Raw genomic sequence first — 18,490 nt, forward strand, 5'->3', positions numbered from 1 at the left:
TTCATGCTTCTCTTTGCCTTTGCATTCCTCTATGGGCAGATTGTTTAGGATGTATATACTTCAGAAGAGAACTTGGCACCTAAAGCTATAGGAGGAGGTAAAAGCCACCCCCAAAAACCCCAAGCCAGGCTACTTTAGAAGGATCATGTTATTAATGCTGGATCACTGAACTTCTCTTGCAGAACCACTGCTAGAAACATCTTTCTGTTAGAGCTGGTTTGGATTCCAGATGAATCATTGTGCCTGAAAACCAAAAAATGCTTGCTTTATTTTTTTAATAGATGACTGCTTTCCCCCTTCAAACATTCTTTCCTAGCAAATGCACTTCTAAATTACAGCATTCCTCTCAGAGGACTACTGTTTGCTGTGCAGTACGTGGCAGGCCGTATAAAAGGGGGCACTCTGCCAGCAGAACGAGGAGCACCATCAAGCTGTGCTGTGTGCGGTACCAGAATAAACTCAGCCACCCTCACACTGCTTTTAAAGAAGCTGCTTTTTTTTCTCTCTCCTCCCAGCAGCCAGTCAGAGCTTGTAGCAAATGAAGTTTCAACTTCAGAAATACCAATCTGTGCTTTCATTCACTCCCTGTTGCGTCTCTACTAGTACTTTTTTACATACTCAGTACATTTTAGAAAGTTTTTAAACAGAAGTGCCAGTATTTCGTGTGACCGATGACTGTAACAAAAACAGCATTGAAATCAGCTGGTGCAGTGCTGGCATTGCTGGGACTAAGGACGTAGCCGTCGGACCGACTGGTGCAGTTGGAGGAGATGAGCTTTTGGGCGTATAAGTCCTTGTATATCATGTTGCTCTGGACAGTTGTCTGTTTTGGTTTCCTAATATACTGCTTATTCTAAAATTGTTTCTGCATATAAGTATTGTGCTATTAAAAAAAATCTAAGATACCTGATACAGAATTCTAAGAGGGAGGAGTAACTGTAATTCCTGCTAGCTGTTTGCAGTTAATATAAAAAGTTGTTAAAAGCCAGATCTCGGTGTGAGGAAGACGAAAAATCAATCCCCCAGCAGGAATTCAGCATACTGAAATTCTTTCAATTTCTATAACATAGTAGTTCCTGGGTGTCTTTTTACAAAGCCAAGCAGGGCACCAAAATGCCTTTGTAATCAGGGAATTTTGGGCTTTGGGGTGGTAGTTATTAAGGAAATATCGAATCCTGCTGCAAGTAAAATAACCCACGTCTTAAAGGGTCATGCTTATGACTTCCCAGAAATAAGCTTGTCCCTCTTGTGATGAAGTTTTCTGCCTGTAGTGGACTCAGAGGTGTCAGCTGGTAAAAAAATATGACAGAATGCTGTTCATGCAAGGTAACTTGTCAGATGAGCAACTTAGCTTAACAAATGTATGTTGAAGAATAGAGCTGTATGCATTTACAGACTCACGCTGAACCTTGGCCTATGCATATATTAAAAGAAAAAAGTTTGCTGAGCACAGTTTAAGGTTGTTAATTCCGCATCACATATGACACTGGTGAGGGAGTCTTTTTTTGATGGACAAGAGCAGGAAAAAAAGATTCCTTTGCATAAAGGAATACATACCTGCTATAAATGGTCTTGAGCGTGCTTCCTTTGATGGCAGCAGAGGACCAAGGCTGAGAGTAGCCACGAGAGAGGATGATGTGGGACAGATTGTTACATTCAGTGAAGGGTGCTAGGCAAAGCCTGCAGTAATGTCAGAAGGTACTTGCTGTGCATCCTAAATGCAGCAGGCATGGAGACCTCCTGATGCTGGATAATCGGTACAGGGTGCTGCAGGCCCTCCTGAGCTCTCTGCCCTCTTGGAAACAGATTTCATGATGCTAAGAGGGTTAAATTACGCTGTAACCCCTCACATGAAACTATTCAGCACTACATGCCTCCCTCTAAGTTTTGCTCAGCAACCAGCAGACAGGCTGGCACTTGAAATATGGTTTCAGTTCCCTGCTTCCTCTACCTTTCATATAGAGTACTTTCCCCTTCATGAAAGGATGTAGTATTCTCCCTGTTGAAAGCATTCACTGTAATTCTACATAACCAATATGGCAAGAATGGTTGCTTTTTTTCTTTCTTTGGGGTTTGTGGTGGTTGTGTTTTTTTTGTTGGTGTGTCCCGTCCCCCATCCCCACCCCAGCTTTTGTGCATAGTCTGTACAGAGGTAGCTAAAGTCTAAGCTTTGAAGCTGATGGCTGTGTTGGGGGCTTTTCTTGTGCATTAAGTGTGAGGTTGGGATTGCCTGTGTTTCCTGTTCAACGTGGCTGCATAGCATGTGGGGGTGTAGCTGCCTTTTTTCCTCTTTTTTTGGGGGGGGGCGGCGATGCTTCATATAAATAGTCTTCGTGCTCTCCTACCACATTAAATCAAAGAAGGTTGCAGTGTAACACTTCCTTATACTAACAGTGTTCAGAAATGGATGAATCATGGTACGTGTTTGTGCAAGTCTGTCTTGAGAAATCTTATTTCTTTTATTTGTAGTTCATGTCATTTAAAAAAAGCTCCTAGAGATTCTGTAACCTGTGTCAGTGCCTTGTGTCATGTGTCATGCTACTGTTCCTCCCATGCAATGTGTTTTGTTTGGTTTTGCGTTTTTTAAACATTTTTTAATTTAAAAAAACCCAACGTTAATTTAGTATAGATGCGAAAGTTCATTTGAGTAGAACTAAAACTACGATGTACTTGCCAGCTAGGTTCTGGGCATAGGTATTTCTATCCAACAGTCTTGTAAAAGCAGCAGGAACCATGATGAGCCCAAAAGGCCGAGTCAGATGCTAGAAGAAAGGTAGAACTAGCTGGCTCCCTTTTTGTGCAAAAAGGGGAAATCATGGGGCCCAAATCATCCATCTTGTCTGTTTTAGTGACTAGTAGGGGACTGTCAAGGTAACTAGAGAGGAGGTCTAGGGAGGGTAGTGAGCATGCTGAGAGAGGGAAGAGAGGAGCACATAGAATGAAGGTGCATTGGCTAGAAGGGGAGAAGTAAAGCAGCAAGAAAAGTAAAGCATCATGTGAGCCGATGAATGGTTAAAAAGAGACAATAATATCCAAAAGAAAAGACAGTGGGTAGATGAAATTGATCCCCCCCAAGAGCAAAAAATTTATCTTGTCAAGAGGTGAAAAATGTGTTTGTTTCCATCTAAGCAACTGGATGCGTTCGTGGCTGGTAAGGGTCCAGCAGGGGTGTGCAGAGCTGCAGTTATACTAAGCTTGTGCCCTTTTCTGCCAAACGCTGCTGTTCTGGGTATGTGGCTGCTGCCGGATGACATAGCTGCTCTTCCCAGTCACGCAGCTTTCAAGAATGAGCACCCACTTAGAGTAGAAAATGCTATGCTGGGTCTGGGTGAAGGCAGCAATTCTCATGTAGAACTGCTTCGCTACCTGTTTGTACTTTTCTCTGCTGACCCATTTGCCAGTTATTTAAAATGTAGCATTTCTAGCTGAAAAGTTCAAATTTACAGGAGGAGAGAGACATTTTGAAGATGCCTTTGGAACTGTGAGGCTGGCCTTTCACATCTATATTAAAAAAAGTTGGGTGTGTTTGGGTTTGGTGGGTTTTTTTGTCTTTAAAAACCATTGTGTACCTGAAACGTGCTAAATACCAAATCTGTAATAGGCTGTTTTGGCAGAAATTGTTGAACAGGGAAAAATGGTAAAGAGTTTTATGTGTTATTTAATTGTTTCATAATGATTTTTAGGACCATTGCACAGGTAAGTAATATGAAAGGACAGATTACAGAGCACTTGCCTGTATGTGCATGACATGTGGAAAAGCTGAGTTAAAAAATCACACAGACTCTGTGTACGCTAAGTAAAGTAACTCACCTGTTCCTTTCCCGAGTGTTGCTTCAATGTGCATCAAATGTGGGGTCTAAATTAGCTGTTTGGAATGGGTAAGAGGAAAAGTAGTTTGTGCCTGTTTTAGAAAACAGTTTGAAAGCAGACTGCACTGTTTACAACATTTTCTTCAGCCATGTGGTAGTCCGCTGTGGGAATTAAGGCCGTTAGTTTTTTAGAGCTTCCTTAAACCAGTGCTGCAAGTGTTCTTTCCAGAAAACATGATTATTAAATGCAGGCCCCTGTAATGCCCTCGAAGTATTTCTGATAAGCCTACCATGTTCTTGAAAAGTACAAAAAAACCCTCAAACTCGAAGTAATTCCAAATGTTACACTTGTACTGCTAGCTTTGCTATGTATTACTACCATATTTTATTAATTTTTATCATCATCCCCCCCAGTGCTTGGTTGTCTGGATATGAAAGCCCTGTGGTGTCTCGCATTAACACAAGGATACAGGACCTAACAGGACTTGATGTCTCTACAGCAGAGGAGCTACAGGTAAACTGTTAGGACAAGTACAGTGGTGAAGGTCAGTGGGCATTTCATTCTGGATGGCTTTGTGTGCAGCGCCATGCTCGCTCAGGTAGTGTTGGTGAGGTGGCCACAAAAGCTCATTCAACCCAGGGGAAGCTGATGTGATGGCTGGTTTGACTCCAGCCCCTGGGAAGAATGAGTGGGGTTTTTATAGGGAGGAAGAAACAAAGTTGTCCTTGCAGAGTAGCGCTTACTGTAGTGTGAAATGGCTTTCTGTTGCTAGAGGAAGATAGTAATAATTGAAACTCCTGATCGTTGGTGAAGTGGATCACAGAATGGTGGGGGCTGGAAGGGCCCTCTGGAGCTCACCCTGTCCCACCCCCTGCGTGAGCAGGCACCCCCAGAGCAGGGGCACAGGGCCGCGTCCAGGCGGGGGGTGAATGTCTCCAGGGAAGGGACCCCACAGCCTCTCTGGGCAGCCTGTGCCCCTGCTCTGGCACCCGCACAGGGAAGGAGTGTTTTCTCATATTGAGGTGGAACTTCCCATGTTCCAGCTTGTGCCCGTGGCCCCATGGCCTGTCACTGGGCACTATTGAAAAGAGCCTCGTCCCATCGTCCTGACACCCACCCTTCAGACCTTTATAAGCATTGATGAGATCCCCCCTCAGTCTTCTCTTCTCCAGGCTGAACAAAACTAAGTCTCTCAGCCTCTCCTCATAAGAGAGATGCTCCAGCCCCCTGATCATCTTGGTAGCTTTCTGCTGGACTTGCAGACTTCTTACCGGGAGTACAGTGCATCCTTGTGGTGCCAGTCTTGGATGTGCTGCTGCTCCTGTAGCCAAACATTGTGGGGCTCCCTGGAGCCTGGGGCTGTCCAGAAGTTTCAAAAGTTTCATGGTCAGGTTCTATCACCTGAGAGTCATTAGGTCAGACAGTGGCAGGCACTCAGAAATGGGAGAATGTCTTTACCATTCAGCAGGGGGTGGACAGAAGAGCTTTCAAGGAAAGCTGACCCTGCAGAAGAGAAGGTTCAGCTGCAGCTTTGCTGGGAGCTGGTGTCCAGTTGAGAACTGCAAAGGTGGAGTGAAGGCCTGAGACCCTAAAGTTTGGACTCAGGTTCTGGGTCAGCACTGATGAGGAGCGTGGGTGAAGTCAGAGCTATATCTGAGAGTAAACCCAGAAGGACTTTGCTGTGTACAGGACGATTTAGCTGGCAGAGACTTGCACTTTCCTTTGGCTTCACTTTTAAACTTCATCAGCTGAAAGGTGGTAGTTGATGGTCAAATTCTTGCCTGGATAAAATACTGCTTTACTAGATTTTTTGCTTCTCCTTTTACTGTAGGTAGCCAACTACGGAGTAGGAGGCCAGTATGAGCCTCATTTTGATTTTGGAAGGGTAAGTCCTGTTTTCCATCTCCACCTCTTTCTGCTTCACAAGCACTGTGTTTCTCTCTTTCAGGTGGCAAATTATGGAGTGGGAGGACAGTATGAGCCCCACTTTGACTTTGCACGGGCAAGTAAAGAGATGGAGGAGAGATAGTCACCTGGTGAAGCCTGAGCCTCTTGGCTGTGGCACGATTTTTTATTCTTTAATGTCTATTAAATTTTGTAGCTCTTCAACTTTTCTAATCCGTGTTAGTGGAGAAAGCCCTCTAAACCACCAGCTGAACTAATAAAAATTTTAGGCATTACAGAGCAACAAGGCTGTTCTTCAAAAACAGAACTAAAAAGAATTAATCTAAGGAGATGATTGATAGTTCTTAACAGAGCAAAGGGCATTAGCTTTACTCTAAAGCTGGAGAAACATTTACAGATACTCTAGCTGGTCAGGGTACTGGCCATGTAAAGCCGTTTTGTTTAAAATCACTGAAGATTATACAGCTGAACTGTGTAAAAACTCAGCATATACCCTGACACGTGCAGCAGATGATGGTGGCATCAGCTAACATGCATCCACGCACTGACGCTACCGCAGCTGCGTCCGCAGCGCAGAGCACTGCTGAGTAAGGCAGATGTGGCTGCGTGGGGGAGAGCTTAATGCCCTCCTCCATGAGAAAGGCTTTGTAGGAGTACTTGCATTGCAGCACACCATGCAGGCCTGCGAGGCACAGAGAGAACATCTTTCCCCAGAGCCAAGGCGCAGGTGTCTTGTATGCTGCTGAAGAAATTTTGACAATATTAGTGCTCTGTTACTGTAGCTTACATGCCAATTGCTAGCGCAGTCCTGAAACTGGAAAAAGGCTACCAAGGTCTTCTCATTTCACTATCCTGATTTTTTTTTTTATTTAAATTCCCAACCTGTTTCTATTCCAGCTTAAATTGCAGACTGCTGGAAATAATGCCACCAATTTCAGTTGGTTATTTATTGGGCATATTTCTGTGTGATTTAACACCTTCAGATTAACCTTACGCTGTGAATCCAAACCACCAACTATTAATCAGAATCTCTGCTCTGTAAGCACATGCTCAAAAGCATTGCAAATGATTAACAGGTTTTGTTTTAATTTCTGGAGTAGCAATTGCTGAAATTTTAACACACACCAGTAGGGGGGGTGGGGTGTGAGGCGTGACAAAAGTTAGTCTCAATACCCATCAAAATGGGTTTTTCTTCTTGTAAATCAAGTGATAAAAATGCCTTAATGACCCAGATGGGTCTCTTGGCCTGTTACAAGCTCCTGCTCTGTGGAGGCTTCCTCCCTCGGTTTCCTCCCTTCTTCCCAGCTGTAATCAAAGAGCAACAGTAAAGTGCTGGAGCGTGGCAGGGAGGAGGCCTCCCCTTTGAACCAGCGCTGGGCTGGAGGTGTTGCAGCTGCAGCATGCACGTTCCCATGCGCTTAGGCAGGGACATACCTTACTCCTGTCAAAAGCTTCAGGAGCGGCTGCCACAGCTGCCCTGCGGCTGGCATCACGCACTGCTTAATGAATCACTCGCTGGATTTTTAATGGCGCTCTAAAATGCGTGGCTGCCAGGGAGGCGCGCAGAACGCGGAAGGCCAGCTAGCTTGAGCAGCAGCCTGCCTGGTGCAGTGGCCGATACCTGCGGCTCCAGCACAAGGTCCGAAAGGCCGGAGCAGGATGGGCTGAGGGCCACAAAGGCAGAACCACCCCAAGGGGAGCTGGGCTGGCAGCTGCCCTCAGGCTGTGCTCAGAGCCACCCCTGCGGCAGGGCAGGGCTCGCCGTGACTCTTGGTGAGCCTGGGAGGGAAGAGCTGCCCTTGCTATTGCTCATCTTGGCTGAGGACAAGAGGGGGATGAGTGAGTGTAATTAAATAATTAAGTTTGGCTGTGAAGAGGAGTTATATACTCCCTCTCAGACAGTACAGTGGGTTTTTTCCCCCATTAGTAATTTGGGCTTAATGCCCTCTCTGCCCTACAGAACTTTCAAATGCCTAGTTTATTGAGATTAGTAGTAGATATACTCATATTGCATTCTCCCCTCCTTCCAAACAGAGGGATTGAATTCATTTTTTCTGTGTGAGTTTGCTGCTGGCTCTGCAGCTGTATGTCAGTGGCTCCTCTCAATAGTCAAAATGAAATGCTTATTAAATCTGCTTGCTTTTATTCACAGAAAGATGAGCCAGATGCTTTTAAGGAATTGGGAACAGGCAACAGAATTGCTACTTGGTTGTTTTATGTAAGTGAGATATTTCTGCCATGTGCTAGTGCCAAAAATATCACTGCATATTCTATACTGTTGAACGATTTCATTATGGTTTTTTTATTGACGTGACTTGCAGATGAAGACAGCCACTAATGTAGCGGTCATACATACGGGGTATCTTCTTACCCATAAGTAATAGTTCTTCTGTGTGTTCTTAAGGACGTTTGGGGTTTTTTCCCCGCCTCAAAGTTGAGCATTGGCTTAAATTATTTGACTGTCTATATATTTTTATATCTGCATCAGTATTTATAGCATGCTCACAAAAACATTTGAGCATGTACCGTTCTGGGACAAGGATGGCTGTTGCACTTTGAACAAAGTGGGTGGGATGTAGCCTTTTTTAAGGCTGTTGATCACGCGGCCTTTGCTCACTAATTGGGAGGTAGAAATTCAGTTGTTCAATAACCTAATTGTGTTTTACAAAAACGTGACACTTGAGAGTATCAGCTTGCAACTTTTTCCCACCTTTTCAGATGAGCGATGTGTCAGCAGGGGGAGCTACTGTCTTTCCTGAAGTAGGAGCTAGTGTTTGGCCTAAAAAGGTAAGCAGGGTTTTTTATCCAGTGTGACCATTCTTCACCTACTCAAAAATATAACTGATGTATAAACAAACAGGTAAAAAAAGTTTCAAAATTAATTTAGATGAAGAAGATTACAGCCCTGTTCATGGGATCACAGAGATACTTACAGTACCTTTGTGTACCGCACCTTAAGTGAAGCACTTCACTACAGTGAAGTGACTGGAATAGTACTGGTGATTCCAAGGGCCTCTGATCATCTGCATGTTAACCCCCAGTTACGTTTTGGACTTAAACGCTTCTAATGCTTAGACTTTGCAAAACATAACAATACTTCAAAACACATTTTGAAAATACTCAAACTTGTAAGTAGGTTCAGTCTTGAGGTGCCCGTAGGGAATTCTCCTTGAAATTGTGTGTTCCTGTTACCTTTTATTTTCCCCTCAGAAGGGTCATGACTAAGGTCTGTTCTTGCTGGCCTGTTACTCATTATTAGCCAGTTATCTTGCTTTCTAAAACTGGTCAGAGTTGAATGAAACTGGCTTAGGGTTTAAAATAAAGTCAGGTATATGTGGACACAGAATGAGTCAAAGGAGACTCAATCCTTAGGAAAGCAAATGTTTGCATATGGAAAAGACCCTTCAATTTAAAAGGAGCATCTGAAATACAAATACATGTACCGTTGCCATATCATTAAGTAAGTTGGTGTGAAAGCGTGCATCACACAGAGCAACATGCTGAGGGTTTCCACTGCAATTCCCAGGGAACGGCTGTATTCTGGTACAACCTCTTCCCAAGCGGAGAAGGAGATTACAGCACGCGGCATGCGGCCTGCCCAGTACTAGTTGGAAACAAATGGGGTAAGTACCCCTCACGTTGTTCTCGCTGCCTGTCACCTGGACGTCCGGGCCTTTGTTGGTGGGTTGTCTTGGTTTTCTTTTTCCTCTGGTGGAATAAGAAGCAGCCACAAATTACATCCTTTATAAAGAAATCTACTTTATAGCTATACCTACTTCGTATCTCTCTATATTATGTTATAATAAAATATGCTACTATATAATATATCTCTCTATATAATAAAGCTATCTATAAAATGTAGTAGTAGATCTACTTCAAAGGTCTGTTGTAGTTTTGCAGCTACTGGAAGATTTTTTCCCTCTTGGATTTATTAGACCACCTTCATGCATGTGTGTGTATTAAAATATTTTAGAAAATTGAGGTAACGCTGTGCTTAACTGTAAGCTGGCCAATAGCATATATTTAGCTTAAATAGAAACATGAGCTAACCAGGTACGCTGATCAAATGCCTTTGTCTTTGCAGTATCCAATAAATGGCTCCACGAGCGGGGACAGGAATTCCGAAGGCCGTGCACTTTATCAGAGTTGGAATGATGCAGACTCGTCCTCCGTCTCCTCTGTGTTCAGTTTGTGTAAAATGCACACATCTCCTACAGTTTACAATTGACTAACACTCCACTACAGGTTCAGTCTTCAACTACACCGGTGTTTCATCTGTGGACAAAACAAACACGCTTTTAGTTCCTTTAAAGTATCCCTTTATGGTTTTGTGAGCAGAATATATCCAGGTTTGAGTGTTTCAGAGAAAAAAAACCAGACAAAATACAGACCAGGGACACAACGAACAGTGGTGTTGTGTGTGGTGTTCCCTTCACCATCGCCCCTCTGCTGAATGTGGAAAGCCAGTGATTGTTTGCTTAGAGTCCTCCTTGTACCTGTCAGTCTGCTGAGGGCGGGATGATTTGATGGGAGGGCTCCCCGCTAAGGAAGGCTGAATTAAACCAGTTCGTATTCCTCAATTTCCAGACATTCGACTCCTTGCTTTTCTAGAGTGCCTGACTGTTGAGAACTGCGGCCATGGTGTTTGTTTCACCAGGAGCAGGTTGTTACTATGTTTTAGCCTGTTTCTCTGCTTCCACAAAGCCCTGATATTTAAACGGGCTTCCTTCTTAGCCTCTGTTGGGGCGTTTGGCTCTCAGTTGTGAAAATGTGAGCCAGCAATTACATATGCATAGACGAGATGCTTCGGCAGTGTTGTGTGAAACACATGCCTGCAGCAGAGCAGCCTGACAATAATTACAGGCCATGTGCCCTCCATTTTTTTTCTTTAGTGTTTGTCCACGTAAACTAATGCTGCTTTTATTCTGTCTTAGTAGCCAACTCTTAGGCCTGGTCCTTGGCCTGTGGGGGATGGGCCTGTTACCATCTTCATTAATCATAATAATTGTGCCTTAGGATACAGGAATTTCAAATTAGTTATGAGACTTCAGGTGATGAGGCAATACAGAGTCCTCACAGAACGCTCCCCACCCTCATTCTCCCAGTTCCTCAAGGTTTTGTGAGAAATAGATGGCCGATTTACAATCCTAAATGTCTTTTAGAGGTGGTTTGGTTTTTTCCCCAAATGTGTTTTTTCTGCTGTGGATGCTGAACACAGGCCACAGCAGCGACATGCCTTTAGTCACAGGGTGCCTGTTGGCACAGGATGCCACAGGAGGGGGCTGCTCTGGATGGTTTGGTGTTGCTCACCTTGTGGTGCCTCCCCTGCCCTTGGTGGTCACTGGCACTCATGAGCCAGGGAGTGCTGGGAAGGGGCCTCCCTCCAGAGCTCTGAGGCTGCTCTTCCCATGAGCCAGGGCTGGAGCCGTTCTTGTTCACACTGGCCCCACAGGAAAAGCACCCCCACAGTCAGCAGTGCCTGCGCTGGAAGGACACTCGGGGACCTTAGTTTGTGACAAGTCATCCTTACACCGAGATGAAGTTGAAGCCCTTGAGGGAGACGAGACTGTGGCTGCCGTAGCTGTTGACCTTGCATTCTGCTCGTCAGAGCCCCGCGGGAGGCATACCTGCTGCCCCCAGCGCAGGAAGAGCGAAGCGGGGCGGGAGAGGCTGCAGGGAGGTTCGCTTTCCTAAGCCATTTCTCTTCAGCAGCAGGATTTCTAGCAACATGTCTGAATATTCCACTAGCATGAGGACAAGAATCAAAGTGAGCTGCACCAGACCCTACCTAAAAGTGTCTGATTTTGATGATGATGGTTTTACTAGTCATGGGGTCAAGCCTGAAGTCTTTACCAAGGGAAAAAAAATTCCAATTTTAATTAATTGGATTTTCTGCCTCAAAATCTTGAAAATTGAGCCAAAACATAGATGAAACCAACCGTTAACCTGTTAGAAATACCTCTGGCGTACTGAGACTGCAGTTCTAAGGTACTACAGTTTGAGAAACTGCATGCTTTCAGAAGACACTTTAAAATCTTTGCTGGAAAATGTATTGTTAAATTTCTACTGAGCCTGTTAGCAGTGGGACCTGCCTAACTGTTTTGCCGTAGCCCTACACCTTCTTCCATTTTTGCCTGTGCTTTTGGCAGATGTGAAACAACGTTCATCCACCTCTTAAGAAAACAAATAAAAAGAAGTGGAAATAGGTCCACCTCATGTCTGTAACTATTCATTTGTGTAGAACAGCTGGTACATGAGAGCCATATCGGATATAGTCACCAAAGCAATGGTTACCAGAGCACACTTTTGATGACTAAACTGTAAGAATTCAAAAAAACACACCCCATCATAACACTTCTACTTACCTGAGTTTTTTGCACTTTTACACAGTGTCAGAGGGGCATCGCCATGGTTTTCTCTATCCCAGCTTTTTTTTTTTTACTTCCTGATGCTCCAAAAAAAAAAAAGGTAACCGCAGCTGCAGTTAAGTCCTGCCACGTGCCTGCAGACAAAGACTACAGTGATCGCTGTGGCATGAGAAGTCCCGCGTTGGGGCACCCCTTTGCTTGCGGTAGCTCCCAGGCATCTGTAAAGGCTTTAAGCCAAGCCTCTGTAGTTCAGCAGCACAGAAAGAAATCAGTGTGTTGCCACCATGAATGGGTTTAGAAAAACAGCAACTGCTTTTGCTGTTACAGCAAACATGGTGGGTTGTTTTTTTTTTTTTCCCTCCGAAAGTGAACAGAGGGGTTACCTGGCACATTAAAATAATTAATTAAAAGGTTAAAAACTGTAGACTTTAATGTGAGGTAAAAGAGAAATATGACCAAAAAGTGTCAGTGCCTGCTTTAGGTACCACCCTAGTGGCAGACACCGCCCTGGTCTCTCACATGTTGAATGACGGAAGGGTTGATGTGATGAGACAGCACAGTGTTGCTATATTAAGCACTTGGGGGTCTTGTCCGCCATGTGTGGTCCCATGTCCCGTTCCACCCCCCCAGCTGGTTTCCCATCTCTGTTCAACCGATGACTCTGTGACTGCCTCACAGTCACCTCCCTCACCGCCGCTCCCCTCGAGTACTTCTGGTGTTAAATAGCATGTTAAGAGCAGGCTCCAAGGGGCAAGGCTTGGGGAGTAAAAATGGTTTTGTGCCTGAGTGGTGTTTTTGTTTTGGGGGTTTGAGTCGTTCACTGCTTTATGACTTGCAATTATTTAGGGAAGAAAAATAGTGGAAAATTTCACTGTGTTAAACAAAAAAAAAAAACCCCAACAAACCCTTACAATGAAAACTCAAGCCTGCTGAGGCACATCGGACCAAACCATGCCCCATTATCAGATGAGAAGGGGTAAGCTTAATTTTTTAAACTGTGGACGATCTGTATTTCCTCTTTCTCCACTGCAGCAGGTTCACGCACGTAACACAAACCGTGGCCGGGATTACACAGGCGGCGGTGCTGCTGCTGCTTTTTGCTTTACCCTGTCATTTCTCAAAAGGCTTCTGGATGAAGAGCGTGGCTCCTGTGTGACTCCAGTTTTGTATTACAGATGATGGAAAACTTTGGCTCGCAGCGACTGACAACTGAGAAACTGCCTTACTGTAAAATTTTTTTTGTAATAAAATTTTTAATGTAAAAATTTAAAAAATGGGCTTAAAATAAAAGCCACTGCCATTAGCAGTGCCAATTCCTCCACATCAGGCTCTCCTTGTATATGGCTGTTGTAAATCTGATCGCACAGATTTATTTTTTTTTAATCACCATATGTGTTTCCTGGAAACTGAGCTCATTTGTTTCACTTCACAGCCTAGGCGGGCAGGTGCAGAAGATGCTCATGCCTCAGATTACTATTAAACACGTTCTCAGACCCAAACTCTGTGTCTCAGTTGGCACCGCACAGCACTAACGGACTGCAAAAGGGGAGGGTGGGTAACGCTGGGCTGAGAGCACGTTTGCACAAAAACTCACGCAAAGCAGCCGAACTGCTCTGGGGGAGGCGCGTGGCTCAGCCCCTTTGTCCCCCAGCGCCTTGACTCACGGCAGTGCCTGCTGTGGGATTTAATAGTGACGTGGGACCCACCCGAGCTCCTGGCTTGAAACTCGAACAAGGCGCAGCAAAGGGTCAGCTGCTAAGGGGACCCTTTTCCAGGGGTGACAAATGCTTCTATTTCCTGAAGCCAAGGGGTCAAACCACCAGTGAGTCTGAAGAGTTCTAGGGAGGGGAAGAAAGCTCAGACTACCCTGCAACACAGACCCCAACAGCACAACAGGGGACGGAGCCCTTACCCCCAGGAAGGGCAGGCTGGCGTCTTCCATTGGCAAGACATCTGCAGTTTATACACCACAGCTGTTCCGTGCGCCGCTCTTGCAAAACGGGAGCTCATACTCACGCGCATCAGGATCCCGCACAAAAGTCCCTCGAGGCCTTGATCCTTTCGCCCATGGACCGGAGCCTTGCGCTGCTGCTTGATAGAGCGCTTGGCTTGCAGTTAGGGAACTGCCCTCCCTTCCCCGTGCTGCCCAGAGACGCAGCTGATGCGCTCGCAGGTTTGGCAGTCACAGGATAGGCAATAAGTCTAAAGCAGGCCAGTGGTTTTTTTTATTTTGGAGGCACAGATTGATTCCATCCCCAGCTGCTCTGTGCCTGCTGCTGAACTGCTGCCATGCCCCCTCTCTCGCAGCAGGGTGGGCCAACACCAGGCGAATGCGAGCAGCTGGGTGGCTCTGTCCTTTTAGCGGACAGGGCTTACTCCGACCCTCTGAGCTTTTTGGGGTGTTTGTGGGCTGCCTTCTGGCCACTCGGCCAGGGGACACCGCTTCCTCACCCCAGGCTGGTCGTGGCTGAAGCGAGGCTGCCCCTTTGCAAGCAGGTGTGAGGCTCGTGCTGCCAGCCAGGCCACCCAGCTGCTATTACCAAGCCAGCAGTGCAGGGGGCTTTAGCACAGGGGAGAGACGTAGCTCACAGCCTTCCTTTCAGAGATGAGCGAGGCCCTGCCTTCTGTGTGTGGCCTGAGGCACCTGCCCAGGACCTGGTGGCCTTTACCCCTTCCCACGGAGGAAGGGAAGGGTTGTGGTTCAGCCCTGTGGCTTCCCAATCATCCTACCTGGGTCTCCGGGGCTCTTCAAGCACAGCTGCACCTAGAGCACAGGGGATCAATGACGATGGGAGGAAATCTGCCTGGATGAGACCTGCAGCAGCTGCAGCTAAACAAGACGGGTATGGTCAGGGATAGGGAAAAAGGCCTGCGAATCACCACAGGGCAGGACGAGATGAAGAGAAAGGAAAGGGTCTGACAGTATCAGCACCTGTGGATGGCTGAAGTGATCTGTCCAGGGACTCCTGGAGAGACTGGACCAGACCATGACCTTGAGTTCAGCCCCCCCAAGGGAGAGGGCCTTTAACCAGCTGCCCACCCACCCTCCTCCAGCTGCTGGACTCTGACCTGGCTCTGTGAGGGACTCGGGCATTTCATCATCAAGCTACATTGCTCGTTCTGATAATCAGTGACTCATCTGGCTCCCAAACCAGGCTTTGAACCATCCACAGATTATCCACTAACCTTAACCACAAGCTGCCTGTTCTCCCTGCTTAAGCCATGCTTAAACATTGACCAGCAACTCACTGAGCCGGCCCAAACTGATAGAAAAAGCAGTCAGTCCCTCAGCCCCCACCCCGTCCCCAGCAGAACACAAAGGGAAGGATCCTGGCAAAGCGCATCACCATGTGGTGTTGCCTATGACAGCGTGCTCTGAAAAAGAAACGCACAACAGGAGCTGGACCAGCCCCTGCGCTTCCCTCCCGGGAGCCAAGCCCAGGATGCAAGGGTCAGCGTTTGCTCTGGCGTGGCTGCTAACGTGAAGCCAAGGGGGTTTCCAGCTTCATCCGGGATGGGGTTCACTACCATTGGCATGGGGGGGACACAGGCACACGTGTCCAGCTGCACCGCTGCGGGATGGGTGTCTGTCCGGTGTCGTCCCCTCTACCTCCCGTTTGACAGCAGCACGCTGCCAACCCTGATAGTGTCATTAGGAGTGAGTGACTCACCACAGCCCGAGGGCTGCTCTATATTTAAGCATTACAGAGTCAGAAATGAATGCATGGAGTCAGGAGTTGCTTATCCTGAGGTCAAGACGAGGTTCAGAAACCAGTTGTCAGAGTTCACTGTTGTGGCAAACAACATCTGTATCTCTCAAAACTTTAGAGAGAGAAAAATTGGCATAGGGAAGGGGTATCTGCAACCACAGTGAGTCAAAAGGCGGCCAGACAACATGCAGGTACCTGCTGTGCACATGCACTTCAGGAAGTCCTCGCTTCTGCAGCTGCTGAGCCTGAGCAGCAATTCCCTGCCGTAACGGTGTGTGTGGGGAGGTGCTGTGTAGCCTTTGTTAGTGTTACTCAATCCTACATTTTTCCTGGTCTTCGGATCTTTAAGTTAGGGTGCAACCAAGCTGTTTGCAGCTGGACTGAAAGTCTCAGGAGTCTGGTGTGGGGAGGGGTGGGGGGAAGGAGGAGGAAGGCAGGCTCACCCCCAGGGCAAGCCAAAGGGGCTGCCACGTTTTGGGAAAGCCGTTAGACTGCTATTTTATTCACAAACTTTTGCTTTGGGACAACCAGTGACAAACTAGTAGGGAAGTTTCCGACTCCTCTTTTCCCAGGCTCTGCACTTTGACAGCTGCTCCCCCCAGCCCTGTCCAGCTCTCCTAGTTAATTCCAATCGATTTTGCAAACAGCCCAGGCTCCACGCTCCTGTCAGAGCCACCCCCTCCAGGCTGCACGTCCTGCGTGGCACCGCACGCACAGCTCACGCAACAGTCACTGCATTCTGCATCCTCTGCAGTCCTACTGGCATTTTTGCCTCTCAGTTCACTCTCAGCAGCACATGGATCAGCCACCACGGATGACAAAGCCGTGTTCTGGAATTGCCTCCAGAGCCACCCTAAAAGGCTCCGCATAAAAGCACAGCACAAGTGCAGCCACCCAGGGGCTCTACACAATGTTTCCAAGCTATTTCTGAATAGCTATTCTGCTCTTTTTTACATTAACTTCTGCCAGGTGATTTCTAAGGGTGGGGATCACTAGGACTGAAAACCAGCGTGTCACGCAGGGCGGTGATTCAGCCAACAGGGACACGAACAGCTCCACTCAGTGCAAGACACAGCATGGCCCTGTTGAACCCAGTCTTCCCTTCACTGGGGCTCCCTGCAACAAATTCCAGGGACAGCAGCCCATTTCCACCTATGACTGACAGACCAGTTCCCAGTGTGATCTGAACAGTGGGGCAGGCCCCAGCTCCCCAGTCCTGCCCTGCAAAGCGCTCCTGGAGAGGAGTCCTCACCCCACGAGCATCCCCGCTGCTTTATGCCAGTGATACACCCTGCTCAGGAAAGGACCGCTGGAGGCAGGGACTTACTGGTTCCCAGGCTCAGGGGAACAGACCATCTAGTAGCAACCTGGCACCTCTAGCTCACCAGAACATCACCCTAATGTCTCACCAGGCATTGCAGTGCTCCCCCTCCATGTCTGCAACCTGGATGCTGACAACCTCCCTTCCCAATGCTCTCTGCCTCTTTCCTTGGGTTCATCTTCCAAAAGGCAAAGCGGGTTTGAGGCTCCCTTGCGCCCTCCTGCACACCTCGTACGTCCCCTCATCCAGCAACGCAGCCAAGCTTCCTCCCACGGGCTGGGACAGCGTGCGCAGCTCCGGCTGCGTAACAGCGCTCAGGGAGGCACCACGCAGGTACCAGCTGTGGCTGTACAACCGAATCACCTCCGGCTGCTGACCCGAGGAACCCCCACCACCCCCTTCTGAGGGGCACTGAGCATGAACGCAGTCAGCAGCGGGCACCAGAACAGATCCAGCAAGAAGGCAGCAGCTGGCTCCAGCTCCACACCATTTCACGGGAAAGGGGCTAACCAGCTTGTTGTCTCCTCTTCCCCACTTCTCTGACTTACCTGTCTGAGAAACCAAGACTTGGCCGTAGTCCCTCCTCCTCACCCCAGTCTGGAGCGCGCAGCGCACGGCTGTATGCAGAGAGACGCAGGCAGACGGGTGCCACAGGGCTCTAGCGCTTCAGAAGTGGCGACGCCGTGAGGCTGAGCCTCCTGCAAAGCAATAAAATGTCAGGATTTGCACTTATGTTTGCCGCGTATTTGAAAGACCCGCGGGCCGGCTCCCCCTTGCCCTCTGGAGAGTCTCCACTCGACAGCCTGGCCACTCAAGCAGAAACGACTGCTGAAGTTGGAGTCCACAGAGATCAGCCGACCTGCCAATCTGAGAGGCAGAGCTGTGCCGGGACACATCTGAAAAGCCCTCTGAGAGCAGCCAGAGCCTTCCTATACCATTTCCCTCCCCTATTCTTCATCAGTGGTTAGCGTTGTCTTTTGCTGTTGGCGTTCATCTGGTTGTTTTCTTTTAATGAGTAACTTCTTTGAAACCTCCACCAGCTGTGCAGGCCCCCGGGGGCCCTGGCAGGCCCGTCCCACCCCGGAGCCGGGACCTGCAGTTCCCCCACAAGCCCGTTACCTGACGTGGGTTTCGGTACCAGCCTTTCCTCGCCCTGGGCCACGTTTAATTCAGCAACGCTGGCACCACACAAAAGCTGTAACAACCAGCCACCTAACACCCGCCTTCAGGGGCCCCATCAAAGGCAAATACTCATCTACGTCACTGATCCTATAACTGGAGAGGATGTGCCAAGGGGTTGCCCTGAACACAGTGTATCTAAACCCAAACCGCTCCCAGCTGCTGGATCAACCCCTGCGAGGCCCAACAGCACCCTC

The 18,490-nt window shown here is 47.6% G+C and overlaps 1 protein-coding gene and 1 long non-coding RNA gene across 11 annotated transcripts in view; one reads left to right on the top strand and one right to left on the bottom strand.

Annotated features, from left to right (window-relative positions):
- The window catches only part of P4HA1 (prolyl 4-hydroxylase subunit alpha 1), a 36,003-nt gene extending 24,072 nt beyond the window's left edge, over positions 1-11,931 (top strand). For 2 of the 6 annotated variants that reach the window (XM_064464595.1, XM_064464596.1), the window contains exons 10-15: positions 4,224-4,323; positions 5,642-5,695; positions 7,868-7,933; positions 8,434-8,502; positions 9,242-9,338; positions 9,800-11,931. In XM_064464595.1, coding sequence (XP_064320665.1) covers positions 4,224-4,323; positions 5,642-5,695; positions 7,868-7,933; positions 8,434-8,502; positions 9,242-9,338; positions 9,800-9,870 — 457 coding nt within the window. In that variant the 3' untranslated portion in view covers positions 9,871-11,931. Of the gene's footprint in view, positions 1-4,223; positions 4,324-5,641; positions 5,696-5,758; positions 5,817-7,867; positions 7,934-8,433; positions 8,503-9,241 lie in introns of all 6 variants that reach the window. The other 4 variants (XM_064464594.1, XM_064464593.1, XM_064464592.1 and 1 more) reach the window with 2 other exon arrangements.
- LOC135315580 (uncharacterized) lies at positions 9,081-18,164 on the bottom strand. Of its 5 annotated transcripts, XR_010375063.1 has the most exons (5): positions 17,974-18,101; positions 17,663-17,812; positions 14,814-14,913; positions 9,766-9,990; positions 9,081-9,423 (listed from the first exon to the last, which is right to left on the bottom strand). It is a non-coding gene; the product is annotated as an uncharacterized LOC135315580 (long non-coding RNA). The 5 variants fall into 5 exon arrangements; XR_010375061.1 differs by having other exon boundaries at positions 9,766-12,323; positions 17,663-18,164; XR_010375060.1 differs by having other exon boundaries at positions 9,766-12,217; positions 17,663-18,161.
- Positions 18,165-18,490: the final 326 nt, after the last annotated feature.

Source organism: Phalacrocorax carbo, chromosome 13, assembly GCF_963921805.1.
Source record: "Phalacrocorax carbo chromosome 13, bPhaCar2.1, whole genome shotgun sequence".
Classification (NCBI taxonomy): Eukaryota; Metazoa; Chordata; class Aves; order Suliformes; family Phalacrocoracidae; genus Phalacrocorax; species Phalacrocorax carbo.